Genomic DNA, 14,325 nt, shown 5'->3' with positions numbered 1-14,325 from the left:
TATGAACCTTAGTAACAGTAAAGTTCCTAAGGGTTTGGCAACATAGGTCCTTATGGTTATATATGTTTGGTAAATGTCATATGTTTATTTCCTTCTTATTTTAAGGGTCCTTTTTGGCATTTTTTAAATTGGAGATGCATACGTATTACTTCTATGGTACTTCATCACACTTTCAGGGGTTGTAACTTTAGCCCCTCACACGTGTTCGCCTATACTCTGAATGAGTGTCCACCAACCGCACCAAAAATCGATTGGTGTCACCACCGCTTCCATTTTCCTTCCACCGCTACCTACTCCTCTCAATTCATTTAGATCCTCCTCTGATTTCTTTCGATCATCACTCACACCACTGTTCTTTATGCATCCATCATCCATCACCAAGAGTCCAAGACGACCCTAAACATCCACTATCGTCTTGCTCTTCCACCTCTTCACTGCCATGACTAATTAGATTGATGGAAGAAATCGTGTCAACAAGCTTAGGGATGTTCGATCAGATGGTGTAGAAGACGACCAACTGGAAGAGGGAGAGATTATCGGTGGCAGTTCGTCAGCAACCACTCCTGCCATTACTACAGCCGAATACTCAGCTACCACTTCTTCCACCCTTGGTTCATTTTCTTTCTTCTCGATTTGGGTCAGGTAATCCACAATCTTCCAAATGAAATGTATACAGCTGCGTGGTAGAAGTGGCACGTAGGGGGATCCTGGAAGTTTGCGTTTCTTCCTTAGTCTGGAAGATAATATCTTTCACATTTTTGGGGGTAATAGAATTCAGGTTTAATTTTCTCTTTTCTTTTGATATGATCATTAATGCTTAATGTGGAAATCAGTTTAAAACGTTGCAAGTTTTAGGGTATGATGAGGGCTTTTAGAGTTGAGGATTTACCAATTGAATCAAAAATGTTGACGAAAGCATTGGACGAAGCTCAAAGAAAAGTGGAGAATTACTTTTTTGATATTAGAAAGCAATTATTGGAGTATGACGAGGTTCTCAACAACCAAAGAAACCGTGTCTATACAGAGAGAAGGAAAGCTCTACAGTTTGAAGATCTTCAATCTCTATTGATTGAATATTCTGAACTCACAATGGATGACATATTAGAGGTAAACAAATGATTAATCAAAGAAGTAAAAATGATTTACTATTGTATTTTTTTTAAACTTTGTTGTAGGCAAATATTGGTTCTGATGCTCCAAAGGAAAACTGGGATTTTGAAAAGCTTATTGCAAAACTCCAGCAGTAACTTATTGTTGGATTAGTGTCTAAGTCCATAAGTATTTTGGTATGTACTTGACCCGATGGTGCATGGTCCTTTTGGGTTGCCTTCACCAAAGCAACTTGATAGGATGAATTATAGAGAGAAAGGATTAAATATGATTTATTAATATATTATGGGAATAATATATTAAAGGAGAAATCATATTGTTTAATTAATATTAGTCAAGAATTAATTGGTAATTAGTTTTGTGACTAAAAGAGATTAATTAAAATTACGGGACTGGAATTGTAATTATAAGATAATTGCAATTTGGGCCATGGATTGCCTTATATTAAGGAGTGGACGAATTCTATGGGGAAGCCCATAAGGAAATCATCCAAGGCCTTAAGGAAAGGGCTCCATGGGTTGCTTAGGGCTTAAGCATCCAAATTAGGGTTTCCTTGTTAGATAACCCTAATTGCCTCCTATATAAAGAGATCCCTTATGACCAAAAACGTGGCTAAGTAACCTTCTAGGGTTTCACACGTTTTTGGGCAGCCTCTAACCTCTCTCATCTTCATCCTCTTTCTTATGGTGTTTGTGAACCATTAGAGGAGTGACAATTGTGACTCTAAGCTTTCTAAAGTCAATACAAGGAGATTTGGGATTGTTATTGCTACATAACAATCAAGGTAATATCTTAAACACATTCTTGTGTTAATATGATTACTTGTATGCTATAATTAGGGTTTATAGTCTTGGATAACTTGCATGTACAATAGAGAAACCTAGATCCAAGCATTAGGGTTTGTATGAGCACATAGGATGTTCTTAGGACCAAAACCCATCAGTGGTATCAGAGCCAGGTTGGTTTCTATTGTATTGATGCTTGATATGGTTGAAAAATTCGATTTTTTGGTTTCTGGAGGCTGGACTCGCCGAGTCCATAGCTGAACTCACCGAGTCCATGCAGACTCGACGAGTCAACTCGTCAGATGGAGTATATCTCGGGATTTCTTGCTGTTTTTGCTTTGGGATAGTTACCTTATCATATTAGATCAATATAAATCTGATTTTATGATATATTTGACTATATTCTTGATCTAATTGAAGATATTTATCAATTAATAAGATAATTGTTTCCTTATGTGATAATTGATTAATTATTTTGACTAAATTGATAAATTGTTTTGCAAGAAATCATTAAATAAATCAAATATGGATAATTATGTGATTAATTGTTAATTTAGATTATTTGTTATTTGATCCTTGTTGTTATGAAAAGTTTCATATTTTCCCTTTTAGGTTTTATAGTTTAAATTTGAACCCAAAAAGTTTTGTTGTTTTGAAATTTAAATAGTTGAAACCCTAATGTTTTGAAAAAGGTTTCAAAACTTGCCCTCAAGTTTTGTCTTTTACCATTTTGCCCTGACCTGCTTCTATTGTTTCTTACAGCACGTTGCATTTTCACCATATTTTTAAAACAGTTCCCAAAAGAGCAGAAAACTTCAGAGCATTGTTCACAAGTATGCATATTATGGATGAATGGGTATAGTTTATATGCATTATTTGATAGTACATAAAAGTTGTGGTTGAAGAGGTTCAACAAGTTAGTGAAAGACATTTGTGTTTTTTTTATTCCCAAATCAATTTTTTCAAAGTACGATGCCCTAATAAGATAAAAATTGTAATCATAATGCCATAATTTGGTAGATATTCTGAATTTGAAAGTAAAATTTTCTAATATAATTGAATGGAAATAATACAAAAATAAGTTGAAGTATATTGCTATATTTGCATTTACCTTACTCTCTCTTTCTCTATCTACATGTGGCAGAATCAGTGAATCTTCTTTTTTCCAAAAAAAAAAGCAAAATAAATAATAATAAGATAGTGATGCAAATTCATACTTGGGTAGGCACGATGATAATAAACCAAGGATCTGGAAAGTATATTCCATAAGGGTAAAAGGGTCAAGTGAGAAAAGTGGTTGATTAGTTGGAGGAGTGAGAATGTAAGAATAAATAGAGCAGGAGGATTTTGTTAGTGGTCATTCTGTTATTTTGTGTGCATGATTGTGCTGGCTCCACACTCTTGTGTGTGTGTGTGTGTGAGAGAGAGAGAGGGACGTTTTCCCTGGTTATGTTCTTTTTTTGCATTTGGTTGTCAATACATTACTTCCTCTATTGTTATTGTGTCTCATTCGTTGTTACATTGCTTCATCCCTAATTTGTTAATCCTTATCAAATAGTTTTATTAATTTAGTGATATGGAAGTCGGTATCTGCTTAAGAAAGGTAGTTGGTTATTACAATGCTAGAACAGTTGAATTCATTATTCATACCCTCTCTATTACTTTTATTAATTTGTTTATTAAATGGTGGTTACTGCTATTTCACTTATTGTTTATCTTGCAATAGAACATATTTAATTATTATGCATTTGTAAATGGACGAATGTACTATATTTTCACGAAAAAGTCGCACCTTCCGATCCCCGCAACGCGGGGAAACCTTTCTAGTTATTATTATTCTTATATATATATATATATATATATATATATATATATATATATATATATATATATATATATTAAAATTGTGTTAAAAGATGAATAGTGAACTTCTGTTTTTTTTTTTGGCAAAAATGGCCCTTCAATTATATAAATATATTAAAGTTGTGCATCAAGAATAGTGAACTGGTCAAGTTTTGGCAGAAATGGTCCCTTGATTACAACCTATAATGCACTTTGAGATTACTTTTCTTACACGGGTGTTTCATGGAATTACTAGCTTTATGTGTACACTTGTTGTTCATCGCTGCTGTTGTTTCACTGTATTCCATGTTTATCTTACCGTGTTTTTTAATCTGTGGTATATCCCTTCGGACAGCTTCCATCATTTTCCATTATTGGGTTTCTTCTACACACAAATCGAACTCATAGGAGTTATGAGTTGCCGATTATACCACCGAAGAGTGCGGTCGATCGATCGCTGAGTTTGCTTCTATCACTCAGCCATAGTCGATGCCGCCGACTCCGGCTTCGCCACAGAACACTCCGATGTGTCTGCCTCCACCTCTACAGAGGTTGGCAAGCCCTAATTTTGTGCAGGTCTACTTCGACCCGAACACATCCACACTCATCTTATCGATTTTACCCCATCGGTTTCCAGGGCCTCAGACCATTATTATTCACGCTTCCACTGCATCTATGTGTCCTCCCTTTTCTGCTCCACCGCCTCTTGATGTTACAAGCTGAAGTCAATCCTTCCGATCACCACGATCATCAGCACCGCCACGTCATTGGTTCTACCCTCCACTACCAACGCCTTTGATCTGGTTTTCACGCTTGCTTTTTTCTACATTGTCGGCGGTTGTTGATTGGATGGGTTGTTTTGGAAGCAGCTAAGTAGCGCTGGTCGCTGTCGGATATATAGAGATGGAGGGCAGGGAATCTGTATGCCTATGTTTGTTGTCAGGGCCGGCCCAACTATATAGGCAAGTTGGGCTTAGGCCTAGGGCATCAAAAGAATGGGGGCATATTTTTTATGCAGCAAGTCATAATATATCTATGTAATTTTGGCCCAAAAATTAAACCCAATTACCCAATCCAATAATAATCAACGTTAGGGGCAACATTACCGATTCAACGATTCTTGACCTTGAACGCCTTGAGTAGCGCAATCGTCAATTGAAGCAGTCGGGAGATCGAGGAGACGGTCGTCGGTCGACCAACGTTCAAATGGATTCGATGTATTTGTTGTGTGGCAGTGTGGGCATCACCGATTCAGCCGATTCTCATTCCTTCCTCTCAATTTCTTATTCAATCTTCTTCTCAATTTTTTATTCAATCAATCAATCTTCTCTAAAACTTATAGCCTGTACGTTCGGTACTTCGGTTCAATCGATCTTTCAAACGAAGGGGGAAGGGAAAAAACAAATCAAACACAACCCGTGACTGGAGAGTGGAGACACAATCCGATTGCGAGTTTTCTTCTCTAAAATAGTAAAACTCATAAACTCGAATTTTGGGTGAGTTTTCTTCAATTGACTGTGAGTTTTCTTCAATCATTGTTTCTTTGTTTAATTGAATATTGTGAATTTGTGGTTTGTTGTTTGGGTTGCAGACTTGGAAATTGGAATTTTCTATTGTTTTCAAATAGAAAACGAAGTGAACGACAGTTTTTGAATTCTCTTTTCAGTTCTCATCTTCTGCTCTTCAACTGATTAGGTTAAGTTCTCTACTTTTCTTCAAATGATTTTTTTTATTTCTGTTTGAACATCAAACTTCTTGGCCGTTGCATCTTCAACTGATTAGGAGTTAGGAAGTTTTTTTCTTACCTGTTGGATCTGCTGGATTACAATAAAAAAAAAGTAATCTTTTGTTTCTGAAACAAATAAAAGCATCAAATTCTGATGTTGGTATATGGGATTTATGGTTTACTTTAGGTATAGTTTCTGATTACTATAGTCTATGGTTTGTTTATGATACAAATTTATGAATTAATTTTCTAAAGTTTTGTTTTCTTTTTGTTTCTGTGATGTAATCATGTGAATCATTGTAATGTTATTAGTCAATAGTTGTTGAAAATGGATTTGTATTTTTGATTGTATGTTTTAATTTTCAGATTATCGGCATCTTCAAAGTGGGAAATAAAGACGAAAACTTTGGCCAGGTTGTATCTTTCTTTGCTTAGCTTTTATAACTAGAATTATTGATTTGTTTTCTTTGCTTAACTTTTATAACTAGATTTGCTGATTTTTAAATATGTTTCCCCGAAAACAACCACCGGGTGCTCAAAATAGAAAACGAAAAAGAAAAGAACAAGAAGAGGCTAATCAATTAAGAGGGTCTTTGAATAAATATTTTGTTAGAAATCAAAATTCTAATGATCTGGTTAATAATTTTAATGTTCCACCTAGTACTTCCAATGATTCGGTTGATATTTCCAATGATTTTGAAAAAAATGATTTTTTTGATAAAGATAAACCAAGTGATTTTAATATTTTTGATCCTAGAGTATGGGATGATTTAGATTAAAAAAATGAAAGATTTACTAATAGAAAAAGGGCCAAATAGAGAAGTTGATACCAACACAATTTTTCCAAAAGATTCACTTGGTAGAAATTTTTCATTTGATTTTTTCATTCGGAAATTAAGAAATGGTGATTCTTTTGATAGAAAATGGTTAGTGTATTCAAAAGAACTTGATAAAGTTTTTTGTTTTTGTTGTAAGTTGTTTAAAACCATTCGAACTAAAAGTAGTTTGGCAACCGAAGGAATTAAAGATTGGAAACATCTTAGTGAAACATTAAAACAACATGAAAATAGTTCCGATCATATGGATAATTTAAGAACATGGAATGAAACGCGAATTAGGTTAAATAAAAACGAAACAATTGACAAAGAAATTCAAGAAATGATAAAAAAAAAGATACCGAACATTGGAAAGAAGTTATGGTTAGAACTATTTATGTTGTAAAATGTTTAGCAAAAAATAACTTAGCTTTATGTGGTACAAATGAAAAAATTTATGAAAACTCAAATGGCAATTTTTTAAGTGTAATTGAATCGATTGCGGAGCGGGATCCGGTAATGAATGAACATTTTCGAATGATTCAAGACAAAGAAACACATAATCATTATCTTAGTCATAAAACTCAAAATGAATTAATTGAAATGTTAGCATCCGAGGTAAAATGTGCAATTATAAAAAAAATCAAAAAGGCAAAATATTTTTCTGTAATTCTTGATTGCACTCCGGATGCTAGTCACCAAGAACAAATGACTTTGATTATAAGATGTGTAGATTTGGAAAGTGTTCCATTAAAAGTTGAAGAGTTTTCTTTTTGAGTTTTTAATTGTAGAAGATACATCCGGTCTAGGTCTTTTTAATGTTTTACAAGATGCCCTAAAATCTCTTGATTTGTATATTAATTATGTTCGTGGTCAAGGGTATGATAATGGGGCAAATATGAAAGGTAAACACCAAGGTGTTCAAAAACGATTGCTTGATATAAATAATAGAGCTTTTTATATGTCTTGTGGATGTCATAGTTTAAATTTGGTTTTGTGTGATATGGCAAATTCTTGCCAAAAGGCAAAAACTTTTTTTGGTACATGTCAAACAATTTATAATGTTTTTTCTAATTCAACCAAAAGATGGAGTGTTTTACTTGAGTTTGTTGATGATCTAATACTTAAATCATTATCAGCTACTCGTTGGGAAAGTCATATTGAATGTGTTAAAGCAATAAAAACACAATTTTATCAAATAAGAAAAGCTTTAAAAAAACTATCTATAATAAGTGATAATGGACAAGTGTGTAGAGATGCTGATTCACTAGTAAATGGTGAATTTTCTAGTTTTGAATTTATTTTAAGTTTAGTTATATGGTATGATATTTTGTACAAAATTAATTTGGTAAGAAAAAAGTTACAATCCAAAGAAATGCTTCTTGATGTTGCTGTAAAAAATTTAGAGGGGTTAATTAATTATTTTGAAGGATATAGGGAAAGTGGGTTTGACTTTGCTATTAGTGAAGCAAAAGAAATAGCAAATAGTGTTAAAGTTAAACCCGAATTTCCTCAAAAACGCAATAAAAAAAGAAAACAGCATTTTGATGAAATTTCAAATACCGAAAGAGAACACCAATCTTCTCAAGAAGCATTTAAAAGGGATTATGTTTTTTATTCTTGTTGATATGGCTCTTGTTCAATTTAAAAGTAGATTTGAACAAATGCAATATTTTGAATCGATATTTGGTTTTTTGTTTGATGGTTTCAAATTAGTTTCTTTAGTTGATGATGAATTAAAGAAATGTTGTTTAAATCTTGAGTCCAATTTGAAAAATGGTGAAGATTATGATATTGATGGAGATGGTTTATTCATTGAGTTAAAACTTTTGCAGAAAATGTTGTCGGATGTAGCATACAAAAGTGGAAGTCCTTGGACATCTATTCAAATAATGGAGTATGCAAGAAGAATGGATATGTTCCCTAATGTGTTGGTTGCATATAGGATATTATTGACGGTGCCGGTTACGGTTGCTTCCGCGGAAAGAAGTTTTTCAAAATTGAAGCTTTTGAAATCGTATCTCCGAAGTACCATGACTCAAGAAAGATTGAATGGATTAGCAATTTTAAGTATTGAAAGTGATTTTTTAAAAAATATTGATTATTGTAAAATAAGAGATGTTTTCGCTTCAAAAAATGCACGAAGACATCGTTTTAGGTGATTTTTTGTATATTTTGTTTGTATTATTTGTTTGATTATAAAAATTACTGCATTTTTTATATTAGAAGTTACTACATTTGTTTGATTATATGTTTTTGTTATTGTACGGTACACATATAAGGGCATAATTTTTTTATCTCGCCCCGGGTAGTAAAAAAAACAATGGACCGGCCCTGTCTGTTGTAACCATGTTCAAATCCTGCTGGTAATCTTATTACTCCTATTTCCATTGGATTTTAGGGTTCCATTTGTCTGATTGTTTAATGGGTCAAATTTTTTGTTGAATCTCTGTAAAAAGCTTGCCATTTTATTGTGAGAAAGATGGAGTTTGGTCATATGGTCATAAACGGATGTGGAGAACAAGACGGTGAACCATGAATACAAGACAAGGTAAAGACTATCTGTCAGATTTGATTTTAGGTTATGCAATGATGATACTGAATATATTGATCAATTTTTGCCAAAAATATGCTCTAAATATAAATAATTAAATATATAGTGTTCGATTGTAAACTAACTCCCTTGGTTACATGGTTTCGAGATTGAAGACAATGTAAAAAAGGTTTAAATTTTTGCAGGCTGAATTAAAGCTTGCATCTCCATCTGCACCTTATGAGAAGCTTATTAAAACATGTTGCGACTCACTCAAGGTAAGAAAGATCTGAATTTCTTTTGTGCTTTTAATCTCACTATAAACATTGCTGATAGTTTATTATGTTCATGTATAATTAGCTATTGATTTAGTTGAATCTATGTTTGAAGAAGAGTTAACTGTGAGAATAGATACATTTGATTTTCTATTATCAGCATCCTATACAAGCCATGATTACAATTTGGTACATTTATATTACATTTTTATTTTGTTGCATAGTCTTTGTTTTTTTTTTAAAGGAAACCACTAGCAAATAATTTTTGCATTTTGCTGTTGTATTCCAGGTTCATTGCATCAATAAAATGATAAATGATCATAATATACACCCTAATGCTGACACCTTCAGAAGCATGATAGGTTAGTGTGTGAAATTAAAGGATGTAAGTGCTCCTTCTTGCACTTGATTTGTTTTTACGTGTGATGTTGCTGACTGTTAACGATTTAGCATTGTATGTATGAAACTAAAAGTTTTAATTTTTCATAATTTATAGTTGTTGGGAGATTCATTAGAAGACGGGAAGCTGAAAGGTTACAGAATCCAAGTGAACTTACGGATCATCGGATTTAAAATTGAACAAAATTAGTTAATGGAGGTTCAAGATGACCATGAAGGAGGATATATCATTTCACTTCTCAGAGATCTATTCGAATAAACAATGATGAAAATTTCTAATAAGAAATATCAAAGTAGGATACTATAATGGACAAATAAATAAAAGTATATTTTTATTTCTTGCATTTATCATTATATGTTGAATTTTTTTTGTTATGCAGAGGGTTCACCAACTACAAGGGAAATGGGTCGAGGAGGTAGGGGTAGGGGAAGGTGAAGAAGTATTATCTAATTTCCAAAAAAAAAAATAATAAATAAAAATCCATTTTTGGTTTATAATTGTTTACAACAAAATACAGAAAAACAAATTGTCCCCTATAGTCGGTGTATATCATCCATATGGTTGTTGAAAAATGTTATCCATTTATAGTCCTAATTGGTTCTTGTTATTACTCTTTGCAGGTACCCACCTTGCAGAAATTATAAGATATTTGTAATGTTTCTTTACAAGGTTAATATTTTTGATACATTGCTTAATCTTAAAAACCATCGACTTCCATCAGCTTTACAATATCTATCTCCAAATTGATCAATCAGAGATAGACATAGTTGACATTCTTCAAAAGTCATCGTCTTCTTTATATGGAAATTATGTTTTATTGTTACTACATGCAATAAAGCGAAAGCTTCACTTTGTAGATCTTCAAGACAAGACATTTGGCAAAGATTTTTTAATGTAAGTATTAATTATATTCCATCTCTCTCTCTCTCTCTCTCTCTCTCTCTCTCTCTCTCTTTGTAAAAAAATATAAAAAAAAAACATCATTTGTCTATGACAGGGGCTTTCAATCCTTTCATTATGAGGTTTATCATGTCAAATTTAAAACTTAAAGTTTTCACATTTTCGGAAGCTCAATATGATTGGGAAATTCATCTAGATTCACACACTCAATCTTGATTGGGAAATTCTATTGCCTACAATTGCATCCCATCCAAAACCGAAAACTTTTATTAATTCATTATTTAATTTAATAGAACATTTACTAAAATAATATTTAATTTCAAAATATAAATTTTTTAAAAATTAGGTATATATTAGTGTTTCTCATTCATTTTAATGATAACTGGACTTCTTGCAGTTGGAAAATCTAAAACTGTTCAACCAATTGGTTCCATCTTGGAGTCGCAACATACAGATGAAAACAAACAGAATATAATCCTGCTTCCATCTCTATATTCTTGAATTGTTTTTTCCTTCTTAATGTAGTATTGTTGCACGTGTGGAGTTACAATTGGAATGGGATGAAGTTGAAGCTTTTATCAAAGAAGCAGACGGTTCACTATTCAGTTGATATGAACATTTTCGTTGGTACGATCACATGAAATATGCAATGGCAAATTAATATTTACTCTTTCACATTGTTTACTAATTCCAAAAACTGATTATTTACTAACTGTTTTTTATTGATTTTCTTTCATGGATGAATGAAACAGAATACAACTTCTAAAACATTGGTAACTAAAGTTACGGGACCCTAGAACTCAACAAATTGATGAGATATATGCTTACTAGGGAACAAAGGTAAATACGGATTAATGTTTTACATAATTACATTGATTGCCTAATTTATTGATGTTTATGTTAATTGTTTATCTTATACATTGTAACACATTCAACTAAGATAAGCGGGTCCTAAGACTTGATGTCAGTTGAAGTTGTTTATGTTTCTCTCTCCGAATCATTTACGCTTTAAAAAATCAATAAATAAAATTCATATTTTTTATAAATTACATCATTTTCGCAAAATATGCACCGAAAAAGCCATTTTGTGAAAAGAAAATTTTATTCGAGAGATAGATGGCGTTTTGTTAAGTTTTTAAGTTTGCAAAAGTTGTTACCTTAATGGCTGAACCATTTATTGTGGAAAATAGCTTTTTAGATTTCGATTGAATTGGAATTTTGGATTCCATTCCATTGTGTGTTTTGGAATTCAATTCCATAAGAATTTGTCGACTTCGTGTTTGATAAGTTGAATATTCTTAAAGGAGGGCGTTTATGAACCAGTGTTGAACTTCTCATAAAAAGCTTAACCTCCATGATCAATTTCATTGTAGTTAAGGTTATATGTGATTACAAGAGTTGGAAATGAAAAGGATATGGATTTGTGCATTTTTGTTGTTTTTTTTTCATTAATTTATTTTAATTTAAATTATGTGCATCATGAAGTTGTTGAATGAATCTTAAGGTATTTATAGTTTACATATAGTTGTTGAAAATAGAGTTTACTTTAATTTTGAGGAACTATTTAGGTTTACTGTTGAATTTACAACTGACACAAAGTGTTATTCATTTCGTTGGAGAAGATGGATCATTAATGCTTTTAGATCATTTAAAACCTCATAAGGATGGAAACAACTCAAATCTGTCTTTTTTGTCCATTTTTTACACAAACACCCGAACATATGTTGGGGGTTGATTTTGAAATTAATAACCATGCCCTCAAAATTTCCAAAGTTGTCCTTCACTACAAAGCACTTATGCTTAAAAATTCTAATTATATACTTTTAATTCTCATCTTTTATAGTTAGTAAATCAGATAGATCATTCCATGAATTCAGTTTATACTTTATACCGAGGAAAACTTGGTGTTCATGTTGCAAAAACACAACATTTAATGAATGGTCTTCATTGGGCAGTCATTGACTAAAACCCTGGGCGTAATAGAACCCCGCGGAGTGGGGTACCCAGCTAGTTTTAATTAATCAAATACATAGTACTTAGGGTAAATAGCATAAAAGACACTCATTTTACACCAAAATTTTAATTTGACACTGTGTTTTCCAATTTGTTACAATTCTGACCAATTGACCAATCAACTAGGTTACATGCTGATGTGGCATGATAACGTGTCAATTTTGATGACATGTCAAAATTGAATTTTTTTTTTCACAAAAAACACTAAGTTTTCACTTTTTTCGATTTTGACATTAAGTTTAAGTTTTTCTTTCAATTTTGACACTATGTTTTTTTTGTTCCAAATCGAACATCATTTTTTCCAATTTTATTCAATGTTGTCAATTTTTTATTTGAAATCGTAAAAATATTTTTTTAATACATTTAAACTGTATAAATAAGTTTTTTTCAATTCAAAACCATAGTTTTGTATAAATACAAGGTTTTTTTTACATTCAAACTATAATTTTATATATAAATATGTATTAGTTATATAAAAACCATATTTTATATTAAATAAGCAACTTTAAAATGAGTTGGAGGTTTGGAGGCGTGTAGTAGATCAAAACATTGATGTCAAGTTTGCAACCCGTGAAATTTTTGCATCTTATTAGAAGCTTATAGTTAGTTTGATTATCATGATATAATTAATGTATATTTATACATTATGCTTTGAATGTAAAAAAAAAAAGAAAAAAAAAAAGAAAAAACCCTTGCATTTAAATAGAAATATGGTTTTAAACAAAAAAATATATTTATACGGTGTAAAATGTAATAAAAAAATATATTTATATGGTTTCAAATGAAAAATAGTCAAAATTGAACAAAATTTGATAAATGATGTTCGATTTGGAACAAAAAAATATAGTGTCAAAATTGAAAGAAAAAATTAAACTTAGTGTCGAAATCGAAAAAAAGTGAAAACTTAGTGTTTTTGTGGAAAAAAAATTCAATTTTGACACGTCATCATATCATGTCAGCATGCTACATCATCATGTCACGTCAAAACTGACACGTCATCATGCCACGTCAGCATGTAACTTGTTTGACGGGTCAAGTGGTACGGGCCACCCCGCAGTCTTACGACACTCCTATCTTGCCATGGATACCGCCTATGGTCTTATCGCTCATCTACCAATCTACTCATACTCACCCTAAGTCCAACACGCTCCAGACTATGCTCCCAATCAGGTGTTCGGGTCACGCTTAGGATCCTAACCTAGGTCCATCTATATGTCTGCTATCCATCACTAAGAAGACGCCAACCAATGGTTGAAATTTTCCTGAACTCCCAACTTACACAATCCTCAATCCAGATGGCCACTTGGGCCGCCTTCGTTCCCGACGGGGATGTGAAACTCATCCTAGTTTCACGCCTGATTCCGCTCCCAGAATCTGAACGGTTCTCCCCCACTTCGATCCGATGAAGTTCTTCCAACCCACAAAGTTTGATGGATTCCCAATCCATATTTCCTCCTTACGATCGAACCGCCGACAACCTGTGCTTACCAGAACTAGTGTTCCATCACTAGCCCATCCCGATGTCCGCACAACTCTCTAAATCCATATAAACACTAATCTCAGTAAATCCGACAAACCCAAAAGATTTCAATGATACAAAACCCAAATCCTGAAGTCCTTTATGCTTGTGACAAGACCAAAATCCTAGCAATAGATCAATTCCCCTGGCACTCCCAGTGGCCAACCAAGCTCATGCGACTGCCACCACTATCTTCTTGCTACTGCTATTTCCCTAGCAATGGTAGTGATTAAACCCAAAAGTTCTTCCACAACCGACTGCCAATCCCAGCAAATCAAATGTTAAAACCACTAAACCCTGACTATTCTGGGGAACTAACCCGCTGATCCTGACCATAGACCTTCTAAGCAATACCCTTGGACTGATCCCAACAAAGAACGGGAACAACAAGCAAACACACTGAAACC

The 14,325-nt window shown here is 32.8% G+C and overlaps 1 protein-coding gene across 1 annotated transcript; it reads left to right on the top strand.

Annotated features, from left to right (window-relative positions):
• The first annotated feature begins 288 nt into the window (after positions 1-288).
• Positions 289-1,247, top strand: LOC145089279 (protein translocase subunit SecA, chloroplastic-like). Its single transcript, XM_079027734.1, has 2 exons — positions 289-1,107; positions 1,176-1,247. Exons 1-2 carry the CDS (start codon positions 859-861, stop codon positions 1,245-1,247), a joined length of 321 nt encoding a protein of 106 aa, XP_078883860.1. The 5' UTR covers positions 289-858.
• The last annotated feature ends 13,078 nt before the right edge of the window (positions 1,248-14,325 follow it).

Source organism: Lactuca serriola, chromosome 2, assembly GCF_051521515.1.
Source record: "Lactuca serriola cultivar US96UC23 chromosome 2, Lser_US96UC23_V15, whole genome shotgun sequence".
In the NCBI taxonomy this organism is placed as follows: Eukaryota; Viridiplantae; Streptophyta; class Magnoliopsida; order Asterales; family Asteraceae; genus Lactuca; species Lactuca serriola.
Note: the sequence above shows the minus strand (reverse complement) of the source record. Positions and strands in the feature narration are given on the sequence as shown.